Source organism: Mixophyes fleayi, chromosome 2, assembly GCF_038048845.1.
Source record: "Mixophyes fleayi isolate aMixFle1 chromosome 2, aMixFle1.hap1, whole genome shotgun sequence".
NCBI classification, from domain to species: domain Eukaryota; kingdom Metazoa; phylum Chordata; class Amphibia; order Anura; family Limnodynastidae; genus Mixophyes; species Mixophyes fleayi.
The window spans coordinates 125287877-125304598 of NC_134403.1; the positions used below are offsets into that span (position 1 = coordinate 125287877).

A 16722-nucleotide genomic window follows, 5' to 3' on the forward strand; every position below is an offset into this window, starting at 1 on the left:
GGTAAAAGACTTATGATATATAAGTCCGTAAGACTTTCTTACCACCACTGAGACTTGCCTGCTTCAGAAGAGGCACTAGACCTGAATGCCATAATCAAGATGCAACCTTTTACCAGATGATATGGGTATGCCCTGGAATTGCAGACTTGTCGCTACAGATACCAAACTTTATTCACAATGTGTTGTGCCCTGTCCCTTTAAAGCAAAGACAGCCTGCTTGGCCTCATTGACAAGCAGAATCTATTTAGAGGGAGTGCAGTGTGCTCATTCCTTCCTCTGGGCTGCCCCCTTGAAGGTTAGAACATATTAGGGCACACCTAATCTTAACGAAGTCTTAGTGGTTAGCACTTCTGCCTCAGTGCTGGGGTCATGAGTTCAATTCCCGACCATGGCCTTATCTGTGAGGAGATTGTATGTTCTCCCAGTGTTTGCGTGGGTTTCCTCCGGGTGCTCCGGTTTCCTCCTACACTCCAAAAACATACTGGTAGGTTAATTGGCTGCTATCAAAATTGACCCTAGTTTCAGTCTCTCTCTCTTTCTCTGTCTATGTGTGTATGTTAGGGAATTTAGACTGTAAAGGGGCAGGGACGGATGTGAATGAGTTCTCTGTACAGCGCTGCGGAATCAGTGGCGCTATATAAATAAATGGCGATGATGGTGATAATTATATCTATATCCTGTTCTAGTTAACATAGATGCGCATACACCACAATGGAATACCAATACTTCTTAATTGTATGGGTGTTGAGCCCAATCACGGAAAGTTACGTAGTGCATACTAGAGAACAGTCCCATATATGCATTACATATAAGAAAATGCTTACAATATTTAAAAGGCTTTTTAATTCCTTAACTTGATTGCACATGACTGCAAGACTTCTATGCCTTATAAAAAAATATTCCAATTATTCTAACTGCAAAATATTCTGTTAAATTGTGTTAGTAGCAAGCAAGAGCAAACATTTGTCTACTACTAAGCAATCAAGAGTTTATTTAACATTAAGAGTATGCTGTGCTTGGGGTTATGTACAATGGTCAGTAAGTCTAAAGAAACAAGGAAGCAAAGCAGAACAAATACAGATACTTTGGCTGAATGTAATGCAGATTTCTAGGCCAATTTCAACCTGATTGAATCTTACCATTGTCTACAGCTATTCCAAGTATACTTGATATCTTTCTCACACTGAAAACACAGAAAAAGTCAATTCATTATTGAATGCTTTTTCATACACAGTGAATTGTGGACAGTATACTCTCACCAACCATCAGGTTCAGTACATAGTAGTAAGATAATGTGTGCTGAATATGCGCTGTCAGAGCTGTGCGGTCACTTATCCAGACAAATACTGCATGAACTGGCCTAAAAACAGCCAGATAATGTATCGAGGATTTAGGTATTTGAAATGTTCTATATTTTGTAGTGCATTAATAATACTTAAGCTATGTGAAAAAGTAGCGGATTTTTTTTTTTAAGAAACTGCTGTAGCTGCACAATGTTGTCAGCAATCATGCAGCGCACATTATCATTTAGTATTCAATCCTGTTCAGGGAAGGAAAAATATGAATTAAAAACCAGATTGTAAAATCTCTTCTATGATCCAGGTGTGGTGTGGAGAGGCTGTGGTACCTGCCAGAGCTAAGGTGGTACAGGAAGAGACAACTGACTGCTAGGAACATCACAGAACTTACTGTGGTTAAAAGTGAGAGAGTTATCCAGGCTGCTGAGCTGCTGCAATCTGGCATGCATCATCCCTGTCCTGTTACGGGAAACAGGTAATGTCTGAGACTTTCGGTCATGAACTATGGGTCCCAACCCCTCCTGGTTCCTGCAAGATGGGTGGAATGGGACAGAGGCACCAATTAGATGTGTCCCCACAGCAGAGAGGTGGGGCAGTTAGTAAAGCAGAGAAGGCATAAACATAACTTCTAATACAAAACTGGGTGTCCTACCACTGCAAACATGTCATAGTACCTATAAAAGCAACATGCTACTAAGACTGCATTACAAGGCAATGAGTTGGGTAATGTTTATTTCCATGAACACTATTTGTTTACATACAAAGTCACTATCTAGGAAGCTCCTACATCAATCGACAACCCTTAAGTTGATAGGGAAATTTATTTTTCTATATATATTCAGTTATTTTGATGATCGATTGAACAAGAGGGTTAATAAGCAATGCCATACACACAAACATGCAAGTGAGGAAGGGCAACAAGGCAGCATGACGGTCTTACCCAGGCAGGAAGGGAGGAGAGCCATAATGTTTGTTATACTTGCCAGCAATTAAGTGAGGAAAACAGAAAGAGTGAGCTTTGTTAGCAATCAGTTTAGGCTGGCTTCCTAAAGTGTACCACCACCAGGGCTGAAGAGTGTGCACCAGTGCAAGACATACATACACACGTCTGTGAAACTTATTATTTATGTTATCATGTGAGATACCCAACATGCATTAAACACCATGTATCATGCTTACAATCTGGTAACAAATAAACACTATTGGCCTAAGTTACATTAGGTTGTCAGTGTACACAGACGATCTGTATTATCACCACGTCCTTATGTGTAGACAGAAAAGTTAATTCAAAGAATGCAAAGAGACTCGACTGCCGCTAAACTACTACAGTAATCTTACTGTAATATATACGGCCCTCAACTCGATCACTGTTTTTTCTCTACAACACTAAAAATAGGATAACATACAGTGCATCCGGAAAGTATTCACAGCATTTCACTTTTTCCACATTTTGTTATGTTACAGCCTTATTCCAAAATGGAATATATTCCTTTTTTCCGCTCAAAATTCCACACACAATACCCCATAATGACAAAGCGAACAAAGTTTTTTTTGAGATTTTTGCAAATTTATTAAAAATAAAAAAACGAAGAAATCACATGTACATAAGTATTCACAGCCTTTGCTCAATACTTTGTTGATGCACCTTTGGCAGCAATTACAGCCTCAAGCCCTTTTGAATATGATGCCACAAGCTTGGCACACCTATCTTTGGGCAGTTTCGCCCATTCCTCTTTGCAGCAAAATCTCAAGCTCCATCAGGTTGGATGGGAAGCGTCGGTGCACAGTCATTTTCAGATCTCTCCAGAGATGCTCAATCGGATTCAAGTCTGGGCTCTGACTGGGCCACTCAAGGACATTCACAGAGTTGTCCTGAAGCCACTCTTTTGGTATCTGTGTGCTTAGGATCGTTGTCCTGCTGAAAGATGAACCGTTGCCCCAGTCTGAGGTCAAGACTGCACTGGAGCAGGTTTTCATCCAGATTGTCTCTGTACATTGCTGCATTCATCTTTCCCTCTATCCTGACTAGTCTCCCAGTTCCTGCCGCTGAAAAACATCCCCACAGCATGATGCTGCCACCACCATGCCTCACTGTAGGGATGGTATTGGCCTGGTGATGAGCAGTGCCTGGTTTCCTCCAAACATGATGCCTCACATTCACGTCAAAGAGTTCAATCTTTGTCTCATCAGACCAGAGAATTTTGTTTCTCATGGTCGGCGAGTCCTTCAGGTGCCTTTTGGAAAACTTCGGTCTGCCTGCCATGTGCTTTTAATAAGGAGTGGCTTCTGTCTGGCCACTCTACCATACAGGCCTGATTGGTGGATTGCTGCAGAGATGGTTGTCCTTCTCAAAGGTTCTCCTCTCTCCACAGAGGAATTCTGTAGCTCAGACAGTGTGACCATCGGGTTCTTGGCCACCTCCCTGACTAGGGCCCTTCTCCCCCGATCGCTCACTTTAGACGACCGGCCAGCTCAAGGAAGAGTCCTGGTGGTTCCGAACTTCTTCCATTTACGGATGATGGAGGTGACTGTGCTCATTAGGACTTTCCAAGAAGATGATATTTTTCTGTACCCTGCCCCAGATTTGTGCCTAAAGAGAATCCTGTCTCGGATGTCTACATACAATTCCTTTGACTTCATGCTTGGTTTGTGCTCTGACATGCACTGTCAAGTGTGGGACCTTATACAGACAGGTGTGTGCCTTTGCAAATCATGTCCAATCAACTGAATTTACCACAAGCTGTAGGAACATCAAGGATAATCAGTGGATGCACCTGAGCTCAATTTTGAGCTTCATGGTAAAGGCTGTGAATACTTATGTACATGTGATTTCTTAGTTTTTTATTTTTAATAAATTTGCAAAAAACCACTTTTTCATGTTGTCATTATGGGGTATTGTATGTAGAATTTTGAGGGAAAAAGGAATTTATTCCATTTTGGAATAAGGCTGTAACATAACAAAACATGGAAAAAGTGAAGCGCTGTGAATACTTTCCGCATGCACTGTATATAACAAAATGAAGAGCTCTCAAATGAAACATGTACACTAGCAGTATGTAAGGTTTATCAACTGTAATAATGTAAAAAAAAAAAATTTCAAGAGTATTTCTGAGAAATTATTACAGACAAAATGACTCTTGAAACACACAGGACACATAAGGGTCTGATTGGTGTCATTTCATACCCTGTTCATAAATGTCCTAAAGGTTACTTACTGTGTCCAAGTTTAGTGTGCTAAGCACATAAATACAATTCAATTATTACCAAGGAGGTACTACTTTAACTAAATAATGGCTATTTTGGAGTAACCATTGTACACAATAAGTACCTGTTAACTCTTATAAGGCGTATATAAACACATACATTGTCCCTAGCAGTTACATCAGCAAAAATTAATATCCTGGAAATAGCAGTGTAGATAATATTATGTTAAAGGATGCAATCTGTTTGATGAATATATTGTGAATAATATTAGGCAGCGAGCACTTTGCAATCCGCCTCAGATTGCCTCATGATATAGACAAACACCAGCGGTATTGATCAAAACCACTAGCTTTGTTTGGGGGTGAAGGAGCTTAATGTGTACTTTCTTACAAATATTCAGTCATATGCTGAAAATATGTAAAAACATATTTCTCGATGTGTGAATTTACAGCATAGTCTAGCAGGGCTTGTTTGGTCTTCTAGTTCCACAGCAGCTGGAAAGCCACAGTGCCTTTCTCAAATCTAAATGGTTTGTTTTATAAACACTTAAGAATATGAATGACACCGATGAACAGGACAATTGCAATATGTATGGACCATAAATAGTGGGAGAGGAGAGGGTGGTGTAAGGGGCTCTTTCGGTTTTCTCTTTCGGATATACTTATTATTAAAACTAAGAAAAAATGTAAAAGAAAACAATTCTTATCAGTAAAAAAGAAAGTGAACACAGCTTAATGTCACACTATACCTGGCAATGTATCGTTTGCCCATATACTGGAACTGATGAAGGCATACTCTGCAGGAATCGAGACAGAAAGATCATACACAAACGTCACTAAAATCCATGTCAGAAAAATGACATAAAATGAAAGACAAGACACACGTGTGCACTATGCATATACAGTGTAAAGTGGGGCTGGCATTTTTCTGCCTATGAATTGATTCAGGACCTTTCATGCTGCCAAGACACATTAGTGTATATAAGATAATCTCACTGTCATTTACTATACATTGGGCACAGTCTATGTACCCAGCATTCACATGATTTACTGTCTAGATATTTAGCAATAATAAGTGACTAGAGTACATTTAGTATGTCAATCATTTCCTTGGCTGAAGTGCTTAACATGTCATGTATATGAATGTGTGTTCTTATATTTAAGACCTACTGTACACAGTGGCATGGCTAACTGATAGGAGCAATATTAAATTAAATTATGCGGTAGGACTGATTACAATTATAGTTCCATTTTTGGGTTATTTAGAGGCCAATATCATGTAAAAACAAATCTTGCTGCCTGTAATACTTGGAATAGATGGATTATCTTAGATTACTACTGCTACTTTCCGTAAATGTATTTTTCTATGCAAATTGAAAACTGCTTTTTGTTTTTTTTATGTTCGTAACAATAAATGGTATAGTTTTGAGAAATTGTAAAAAAAATAAAAAAATAAATAAAAAAGAAAAGGAAATGTGTATAGATCAATTAGTCATTTTACCACTATATAAAACGATTGTCAACAAAACCTGCAAAACTGCAAAATAAAATACATACTCTGTAATTGTGAAAAAATCCATCAGCTCTAATGTTGTGGCTTTGTTCCAGTAAGTAAAAAGCGCATCTGATGAACAAAACATTTGTGTGGTCATTACATACTGTATAAATGCATTTCAGTGCACAAAGAAATACATTCAATGGTCAGGTGAAAATATAAATAAGCAAACTCTTACCCCACATAGTTAAAATAGATATAAAATGTCTTAAATCACACAATCTATATGATTCCTGCCTAAAATTATTTTGCAGATGTTATAATTGTTTTGTTTGAAAGCTTTCATAAATGCATTAACATAAAAGGATGGCTTTTATGCTTGTTAATACAGATTTGATTCAGAAGACCTATGCCAATGTCTATCTCTGGGGTATGTATCTACTGCCTGAAGAGATAACAAGGTGGGCTTCCTTTAAGAACATTATAATATCATGCATCAAACAATCTTTATAAGACATGCCATGAAATGTCCTCCTGACTAAGCAGGCTAAACTTTATGACAAACGTTCAATTCCATGACAAAAATGGAAACATTTCATGCTATATAATAGGAGAAAGCGATATTGTGGAGTATTGAAAGAACAGATGTCTTTACAATGTATAACCCTGCCGTAGCTAAAGTGTGTACGGTGTATAGAAAGAGCTACTTACCATCTGACATGCTTTTTAAAATATGAAGGAAGCACATGAGTAAACTTTTAATTTCAGCTTGCTCCAGTTTGTCACAGCGTACTAATGGGTTTCCTAAAGAGCCACCATGCTGGTTCTGGGATAATGAAAAACAAAAAGCCTATTTCATTCACAGACACAGAAGCAGGGATTTGTGTGAACAGTATAACTCGCCACAAAAAAGGACAGCACTGCAAACATATATAAATTGAAAGGCAAGAAGTAAAAAGCACAAAGTATTTTCTGAGTAAGCTGAGTAATATTATAAGGCTATGTAATGTTCCCCATCAAATCTGATTATCCCACTGAACAGGACAATTTGCTGAGGATAAGAAAACTAAACAACCCAGAGTGACCAAAAACGGATATGAACACTGTTAAAGTAATCAGCTAGATATTTTAGGATAGTCAAATTAGTATTAGCAGAAATAAGTATAGTTTGGGCAAACACTGCAAAACAAACAAAAACTTTTCAAAATGAGCATCAGATCACATCTCATCATTGCTTGATTGGAAACCACCTGTATTTTAAAATGTATAAATTACAGAAATGATCTACAGAAATGGCTCCATCTGCTGCTGTCACAGAATATTGGAAATATCATACAGGCCTATCATACAGGCCTGGGCCTCGGATGGAAGAATTGCAGGGACAGGAGCTGAGCTTTAACCTCCTGTCAGTGGTTTATAATTTAATGTCTATTTTTCAGCTTTCTTATTTTGTATTTATCTGTACTTTACCTGCGGAGAAGGAAGGGAGTATGTGAATAAATGGTAAAACACATTTCTTTTATAAACATGGGAAGGCTCAGGCTGTAGAGCTCTGTGATGGGAGATAAGAGAGATCGTCAAGAGATGCCTAGAGGGATAAGAATGATGACAAGCAAGGTCGGGGTGGGGAGGGACTGAGGAATTATCCCTGGGCTTGATCTGATGCAAATTTGTGACAAAACCGTAACATACTGGAATACTGGGTTTAGAATAGAATTAACAGGTAATAAAATAATACTTCTGGAATCTGATTAGAGACTGCAGCATGCAAACCACTCTCTGACAGTACAGGCACTGTTAGCAGAGAGAAATCCACAGTATAACGGTTTCTCTTAGCAGACTGTATGCTGTCTTCGTCCTCCCCACTACAGCGCAGGGCGTGTGCAGAATGCCTCCGGATAAGTCTGTCCTTCTGCACCATGAAGGCATGTGAAAGTCAAGGAGGAAACATTATAAACCTGAGCTACTGAAGAGTTAATAAAGATCTTCAAGACCACTGCACTGTATTTCTAAATTCACAATGTCATTTATAGAGTCAGATTACAATCCAAGCCTGTGAGTAACACACTCCATGAAGGTTTATTACATTTCCCCAGAGAGTTCTGCCAGACTACATGTAGTATGGAAGACATTGCAACACATAGTCCACTCCATTAACCAGCCATGTACGCATCCATAACGGCTGGCTGACACAGAGTGATGTTATGAAGAAAAGAGAGCGTAAAGCTGCATAGAAATACATAAAGATTACGAATGTCAATAATAAAGGGGCAAGAGGTGCTAGTAACAAAAATGGATGGTTGATTATTATGAGGAAGTAAAATTTCTAAAACAAAGCCATACCTTGTCTAAAGAACTGCTTTTGTCACTGTTTCTCTCTGGAAGACTGTTCCCTGAATCGGTGCTGATGAGAGACCCTCTGGAATCCGCATTTCTCACACTGTTTATATTAGGAGTAGATGAGGTATGTGGGGAGGCTGATGGAGATAAAAATGTAACTAACTTAATTTGTTCATTGACTAAAATGTACTCTGCTCATGCACATGTACTCACTAATAGGTCATATAAGACAGGCTGGATAATAATAAATACTACTTCTTAATATTTATGGTGGTGACTCAGAGACAGACATTTAGCCAGTAGATCATGAGAAGGAAGCACAATGACTGTGGTGTAGTAGATAAGTCACATCTTCCCACTGATCGTTGGTGAGCAAAGTCCCATCATCAGGACAGGACATAATGTGCCAGTCATTACCATGGCACCCCAGCCCCAGAGAAACATAGGAGGGCATCTGAGTCATTTCCCATATATGGCTGTGGTGTTGTCATATCACAGGTATTCATACTTGCCCAAGTGTTAGTCGATTGCAATAAATGTAACAAACATACAATGTAGTGTAACTAGTAGCACAGAAACAGATGATACACCCTAAACGAGTACAATCACAAGGGTAACCAAATTCCAAGGGTAGATTATCGATTTTTATGTTTTCACTGGTACAGATGACGTGAGGGTTTTATATATGCTTACAAATTGAGAAGGCAAGATAAAGGGTAGTTTTTGGAGTTAGGCTTATTGTTATGACTAAGGCTTGCATTAGGCTATTAAGTCTATAAAGCAGGTTCACATTTAGAATCCCATCTTTAAAACAAATGTTTGTATTCTTAGACCAACAGAAGGCAGAGTTAGGAACTATCACAACAACACAACACATCGCTCCAGCATCCCTACCAACCTCATCCATATCTCCCCACATCCCTCCTTCTCCTGTGCCCTATGGAACTCCAGATCCATCCATAATGAACTGCCCTCCATTCACGACCTCTTCATCTCCAATTCTCTTAACCTCCTCGCCATCACTGAAACCTGGCTCTCCTTTACGGACACTGTTTCCCCTGCCGCTCTCTCCCATGGGGGCCTCTCCTTCACCCAATCCACCAGACCAAATGAACGTCCAGGAGGTGGTGTGGGCCTCCTCCTTTCCCATAACTGTACATTTTGGGTAATTCCCACAGAGTCTTCCCCCTCTCTTTTTCCTCCTTCGAAGTCCACTTAATCCATCTCTTCTCCCCCATCCATCGCCATGTCTCTTTCATTTACCACCCCCTCCTGGCCCCACCTCCCTCTTTCTTGACAACTTTGGAGTCTGGTTTCCCCACTACCTCTCCTCTGACCACCCCTCCATCATACTAGTCAATTTTAACATCCTTATTGACATCCCCATTGACCCTGCCTCCATCAAACTTCTTGCCCTCTCCTCCTCCTTTGACCTCACACAGCGGAACTCATCCCCCCCACACACTCTCGGTCACTCCCTTGACCTTGTCTTCTCATCATTGTACTCTCTCTGACTTCTCTAACTCTCCATTCCCACTCTCTGACCACCATCTTCTCTCCTTCAATCTGTCGTCCTCCACTACACCCCCCCCCTGCCTAAACCTACCCTCACTAGGAGCAATCTTAATACTCTTGACCCTACTTCTTTCTCCTCCTCTCTCAAAACTGTCCTCGCCCCGCCTCCCACCCTGGCCTGCCCGGACCAGGCGACTACTCTCTACAACCTTTTCCTCACAACCGCCCTGGATGCTTTTGCCCCTGTAACTTCTGTCCGCTGCCACAGCTTACTATCCCAATCTTGGAAATCCAATTTCACCTGCTTTCTTCAGAAGTGCACTCGTGCTGCTAATCGCCTCTGGAGGAGATATCGCTCTCTGGCCGATTTCCATCACTTCAAATTTATCCTTTCCACCTACAGTTCTGCCGTCTACCTTGCCAAACAATCCTTCTTTAAGTCCCTCATCCCCTCCCAGTCTCCAAACCCTGCCGCCCCTATGCCACTTTTAATTTTCTCCTTTCCTCACCCTCCTATCTGCTCTCCCTCTCTGCTACAGACTTTGCCTGCTTTTTCTCCTCCAAAATTAATATCGGACTTGACATCTCCTCCTCGCCTCACCCTCCCTGCCACTATCGTCCCACCTTCCTCTAACAGCCAACTCTGGAACTCCTTCCACCCTACTTCGGGTGAAGTCGTCCACTCCCTCATTCTCTCCTCTCTCCCCATCTACCTGCCAACTTGATCCCATTCCATCTCTCCTTCTTCGCTCCCTCTCACCCACTGCCTGCTCCTATCTTGCACACCTTTTTAATCTGTCACTCTCCACTGGCATCATCCCCTCTTCCTTTAAGCATGCCCTTATCTGCCCCATTCTTAAAAAACCCAATCCTGACCCCACCTCTGTCGCTAACTACTGCCCCATTCACTTCGCCCCTATGCCTTTAAACTACTCGAGCGAGTTGACTGCAACCGCCTCATCAGGTACCATTCAGACAAACTCCCTCCTTGACCCTCTCCAATCTGGCTTCCGCCCCCTCTACTCCACTGAAACCGCCCTGACTAAAGTTACTAATACCTCCTCTTGGCAAATTCCAGGTGTCACTTATCCCTGCTCATCCTTCTGGACCTCTCCATGGCATTCAACACTGTGGACCACCACCTCCTGTTGAAGACCCTTCTTTCCCTCTGCCATTCTGGCTCTGTCATCATGTTTCACCTCCTACCTCGCCAACCGCTCTGTCTCAGTCTCCAACTCCTCACCCCCTCTGCCCTCCCCATTCTTGGCCCTCTACTCTTTTCACTGTATACCACCTCCCTGGGTGAACTCATCTCCTCTTTTGATCTTCAGTATCACCTTTACGCTGATGACATTCAACTCTACATCTCTTATCCTGACCCCCCCCCTCCCCCACTCCCTACTGTATTTTACTGCCTTTCCGCCATCTCCTCCTGGATGTCCTCATGCTTTCTTAAAATTAACATTGCTAAAACTGAACTTATTCTTTTCCCTCCTTCTAAACCTTCAACACACCGTAATCTCTATCACTGTTGATAATACCATCATCTCTTCTGTTCCCCAACTCCGCTGCCTGGGTGTCAACCTCAACTCCTCCCTCCTTTTCCCCTCACATTTAATATCTTGCCTAATCCTGTCACTTCCAACTACGTAACATCGCTCACATATGGCACTTCCTATCTCAAGATGCCATCAAAACCATTATCCACTTACTCATCATTTCCCATCTTGATTACTGTAACCTCCACCTCACTGGCCTCCCCCGCTCCCATCTCACCCCCCAATGTTCTATACTCAATGTGGCTGCGAGACTTTTCTCTTTCACGCAGCTCCTCCTCTGCCTTGCCTTACACTGGCTCCTTTTCCACTATAGAATCCTTTTCAAACTCCTTACACTCATCTACAAAGCCCTCTCCCACTCCACTGCCCATACATCTCCAACCTTTTCTCCATTCACACTCTCGCCCGTTCCCTGCGCCTCTCCTCCACTCTGATCACCTCATCCTACGCCAGAATTCAAGATTTCTCCTGGGCTGCCCCCCTACTCTAGAATGACCTCCCATGCTCTACCCATCTGTCCCCTAATCTGTGCACCTTCAAACGAGCACTTAAAACTCATCTTTTCCTCAAAGCCTACCAGCCATCCACCTAACCATCTCTCTATCTATGCCCAATCTCCTCACCTCCCTGTTTGTGCTCCTCTTGCGCCTGTTCCCTTCTAATGACTCCCTCCTGTGTCTGTGGTCTGTTTACCCTCCCTTTAGTATGTAAGCTCTTATGAGCAGAGCCCTCTTCCCTCCTGTCTTTACACCTTTTCTCCTCCTCCAACTTGACTGTACTTGCTATGATTTGAGACCTTGGAGTTTTGGTTTATACATTCACTGTACTGTTTTACCCTGTATGGTCAATTGTCTGTATGATGTATGGTGCTGCGAATATCTTGTGGCGCCTTATAAATAAAAGGATAATAATAACAATAGCAGATAACTATTTTTTATCAGGTCCTTAAAATAAGTGATGTGGATGTGTTGTACTTTTACATTTTAGTAGTGATGCTTTATCAAATCCATAGAAAAATAGCAGAGGAACAACTCCAGCCACCACCCTGGGATTACCACCTCAACTTTCTGGAGAAAAAAACCTGGTCATGCACAATAATAGAAGAAGACACCTCTAAGAACCGATTATGCAAAGCCCTGTGTGTTTAATTAAAAATGGCATATGAAGTAAGTTATCTTTACAGAGGCTTTGTTCCATAGGGATCCCTAAAAGTGTCCCTTTGTGTCAGTGACTTAGGATAGGAAATGCAGCATCACAACATGCAAGGACATATGGAGTAAACAACAATCTGATGTAGATCCTGGTCATTTAGTCAATTTGTGAATTATTTGTTAATTGGCTTTATTGGCATATCAAGCTATTTCTCACAGTGCTGTGCCCATTAACATGTGCCTGATACCGGCAAGGCCTAGTGCATAAGAGATTGAGTGCAATTTTATGATTTCATATGGCTTGTCCTATTTTCTTATTACAGTTCACTCACCTGTGCCAGAAATAACACCAAAAAGATCTTTATGGAGGCTATTATCCAATGTACTGCCTGGCTTCTGAGGCGTTACCAATACATTTCCAGCAGTTACATTTAGAACATCATCTTTTGTATTCTTAAAGGAAACAAAAAAAATAAATTAAACTTTGTACATTTGGTTTATGATAAAGACACTTGCTAGTACTGATCTCTTTCTGATTGATATCGTTGTGGACCACTTTCTATTACTTACGTTATTAGTCACAAGGAAGGGAGAAGTATCCTTCACATTAATCCGCTGCACATTTTCAATCAAAAGTCCAAACAACGGCAGGTAAAGCGTGGCTATTCTTGCCTGCTGACTCTAGAATAAAAGAACAACGACCTGTATACTGTTCAACAGAATATTCTGTGCGCTTGTGCTTCCTAAACATTAAAAACAGAATGACGTTCGCACTAGGGAGAAAACCTTCCTCCATTACATATCGAAAGATTATTGTATGGTATCAAATACCAAGAGGGGTGCACCAACAACTCAAGTAATGAGTCCAGAAAAAAAAGGAAGAACAAAGGAAGTTGCAGCTCAAAGAGCAAGGGCACTCTGGTTTCCAAAATTGTAATAATGAGTATGTCACATGTATCAGGGCATTTGCCTTTATTATAACATATATAAGGTAATTGGCGAAATATAGAGATAAAAACACAGAGAGATAGAAAGATAGATTTAAAATAGATAAACCCTTCAGTAACCACTGCTAGATAGGTTAATACATTGAGATTTGATAGGTAACCTAAGGTATAGGTAAATAATACGATCATGTTGTGTGTTCTTAAGTATATTCTCCAATTTAGTATGTATAGGGAGAAATACTGAAACGGTACAAGATGATGCTGGGTACCTGTCCTAGTGTCCCTGATAATTGTCTTATATGAGTCAGCGGGCCGATAGAGGAGTATTATTGGAGATTTAGACATATGATAGTCCCTTATCTCGTTATTTCTATGGGGTCATAATTGTGAGGTCACCCATGGAATGTACTGCATGAGGCTATGCTACAGATTATGCACTGTAGAGTAAAACTAGTGTCTCAGCAAATGAATATTCACATTGTGTTATAGAGATCTGAAGCGCTATAATAATAGCTACATAGTCCATCTAGTATGTGGTGTATGTGCACTCCTGTCATCAATGTATCTAATCCAATTGACGATACAGTCCGTGTAATTGCGATATGATTCTAGTGATATAGGTTTATAGGAGGTATTAACATAATTATTTCATTTAGCTTCATACTAGATGGACTATGTAGCTATTATTATAGCGCTTCAGATCTCTATAACACAATGTTCACAATTATGACCCCATAGAAATAACGAGATAAGGGACTGAGACACTATCATATGTCTAAATCTCCAATAATACTCCTCTATCGGCCCGCTGACTCATATAAGACAATTATCAGGGACACTAGGACAGGTACCCAGCATCATCTTGTACCGTTTCAGTATTTCTCCCTATACATACTAAATTGGAGAATATACTGAAGAACACACAACATGATCGTATTATTTACCTATACCTTAGGTAAGTTACCTATCAAATCTCAATGTATTAACCTATCTAGCAGTGGTTACTGAAGGGTTTATCTATTTTAAATCTATCTTTCTATCTCTCTGTGTTTTTATCTCTATATTTCGCCAATTACCTTATATATGTTATAATAAAGGCAAATGCCCTGATACATGTGACATACTCATTATTACAATTTTGGAAACCAGAGTGTCCTTGCTCTTTGAGCTACAACTTCCTTTGTTCTTCCTTTTTTTCTGCTTCCTAAACATTGCAAGGAACTGTTCTTTAGCATCTGCAGTGAATGAGACTTTGTGCATTTTTATTTATTTTTTTTTTTTTTATAAAGGATCAAATACCAGGCTATCCATACATACATGAGCAACATAATGTTTTATGAAGATAAACTCTTGTATGTAAGACCAAAATAAATGAAATAAAAATACCTTTGTATAATATTTATGCTGTGAAAAATCAACCTGACAAAGTATCTGTATTAAGTCTACACATGAAAAGACAAAAACAAACCAACTCTTATTTTCTTTGTAAAAATAATGTGTGAGAGGACTTTAAAATCCCTGCAAACTGTTAACATTTTGCAGTGAGGAAAAGTGCTTACTCAGCCAACTGTCTACTGTACATTCTGACAGATCTCCCATAAGAATTTACACAACACTGGAAATATGATGCCGCACTTCATATGCTGATCCAGATAATTGGGGCTAGACTGAAACGTACAAATCATTTTTCATGGAAATGGGAAGCCAACCAACAATACTAATTATTCTGCTGAATCACATACCACCAGATGTCTATATGTAGCTGGGTCAATACATAAACCAGGTACTCCAGCAAACACTAACTAATCTGAAATGAATTATTCATCCTGTTAAAACGCACTGATTTCTGTTACTTTTTTTTTTTTTTTTTCTTAAATAATCTGAGGAACATTTCTATTAAAGCAACAGAGCAATTTTTCAGGTTTATAAAGACCAATGATGTCATGTATTGACTGTGTTGTCAGATAAGCATTTTGGAACATTGCATTTTTCTACTTACAAGTAGAAACCAGAGGGCTGGCAGAATGCAGATCGCATTTCCCCTGTCACACAAGACAGCTTTCTTCTTCATAACTGTGCATTGTGTCAGTAGTCTGGCACAAAAAGCACAGTGTACGTTGTAAAGCTTGTGCGTACAACAATTCTCTACCAAGTGGAAGCAGACATTCATATATTACTGTACTTAACCTACGATTCTGCACAGAAGCTTCAAATTTCAAACACAACTAGGAGTCTATGCTTCTACAAAACACTCTAAACATATGGTTTTTTAAAAGGAAAATCAGTTGCAGGAACAAAAATGCAATGGTCATTAATCTCACAAATGGGAGATTAAAACAAGATGAGGTTGTTGCAGATTGAAGATTTTACATAATCTGACACTAAAAGCTATCTGTTTACATTTCTAAATATTTATTGCTGTGTGTGTCTTGTATAACTGTTTATATCAAAGTTTTAAGATCCAATTCTGAGTAAAGTACCTCACTCGTGTATTATCTGTGCAGAATGCCGGGATAGTAATTCAATCACTTGATTGTAACAGAGCCCTCCTTCCAAGCGTGTTGAGCATCACGGGTACCAGAACGGAATTGCTCGCCCGCATTTAGTGTGAATGCGAACGAGCATTGATTCCAACTTCTTTTTAATAATAAATCTAATACCAGTTTTCAATTTCATGATTGTTCCAGTACAGTTGTAACTTGGTTCGGATTTCACATACCCTAGAAGAATATCTGTCATCAAATGAGTGCTTGATCATTAAGCTCTTCAGCACACTGATGGCGATCTGCCTTGTGTCTCTGAACTCCTGCAGTGCATTCCCCACCTCCCTGAGGAGGAGGCCCACCAAGAAATGGTTCTTGCAGAACTCATCTGTCAGCGTGTAGTCAAGCTGTAGGTCTGCAGTAGTAAACAAGGATTATAAGCTAATAATCTGAGCCATTACTTTACAGTTCTGCAAACTTTGTTAAAAAAACAAACAAAAAAATGCAGATTAATGATACAGGCAGAGCCAACAGTGAACACCCTCATTAGTAATACAGAGAACATGATCAAAATCACATCACACACAACTAAAATAAACCGTTCTCCTGCTTCCAAAGGATCCCAGTTACATACTCTATAAACTTCCAATAAGACAGACATTAATTTGTATGGTTTAATTCCATTTAGCACTTTTCCTTCAGCAGGCAAATAAGTTAATAGTTATTATTAC

General features: G+C 40.0%; 1 protein-coding gene across 13 annotated transcripts in view; it reads right to left on the reverse strand.

The window, feature by feature from the left end:
- Positions 1–16722, reverse strand: part of DOCK9 (dedicator of cytokinesis 9) — a 214057-nt gene that overhangs the window by 38604 nt on the left and 158731 nt on the right. For 6 of the 13 annotated variants that reach the window (XM_075199939.1, XM_075199936.1, XM_075199932.1 and 3 more), the window contains exons 31-38: positions 16228–16406; positions 13132–13242; positions 12894–13014; positions 8340–8473; positions 6708–6822; positions 6059–6125; positions 5251–5298; positions 1690–1826 (exon numbers count right to left, since the gene is read on the reverse strand). In XM_075199939.1, coding sequence (XP_075056040.1) covers positions 1690–1826; positions 5251–5298; positions 6059–6125; positions 6708–6822; positions 8340–8473; positions 12894–13014; positions 13132–13242; positions 16228–16406 — 912 coding nt within the window. Of the gene's footprint in view, positions 1–1139; positions 1184–1689; positions 1827–5250; positions 5299–6058; positions 6126–6707; positions 6823–8339; positions 8474–12893; positions 13015–13131; positions 13243–16227; positions 16407–16722 lie in introns of all 13 variants that reach the window. The other 7 variants (XM_075199945.1, XM_075199940.1, XM_075199943.1 and 4 more) reach the window with 2 other exon arrangements.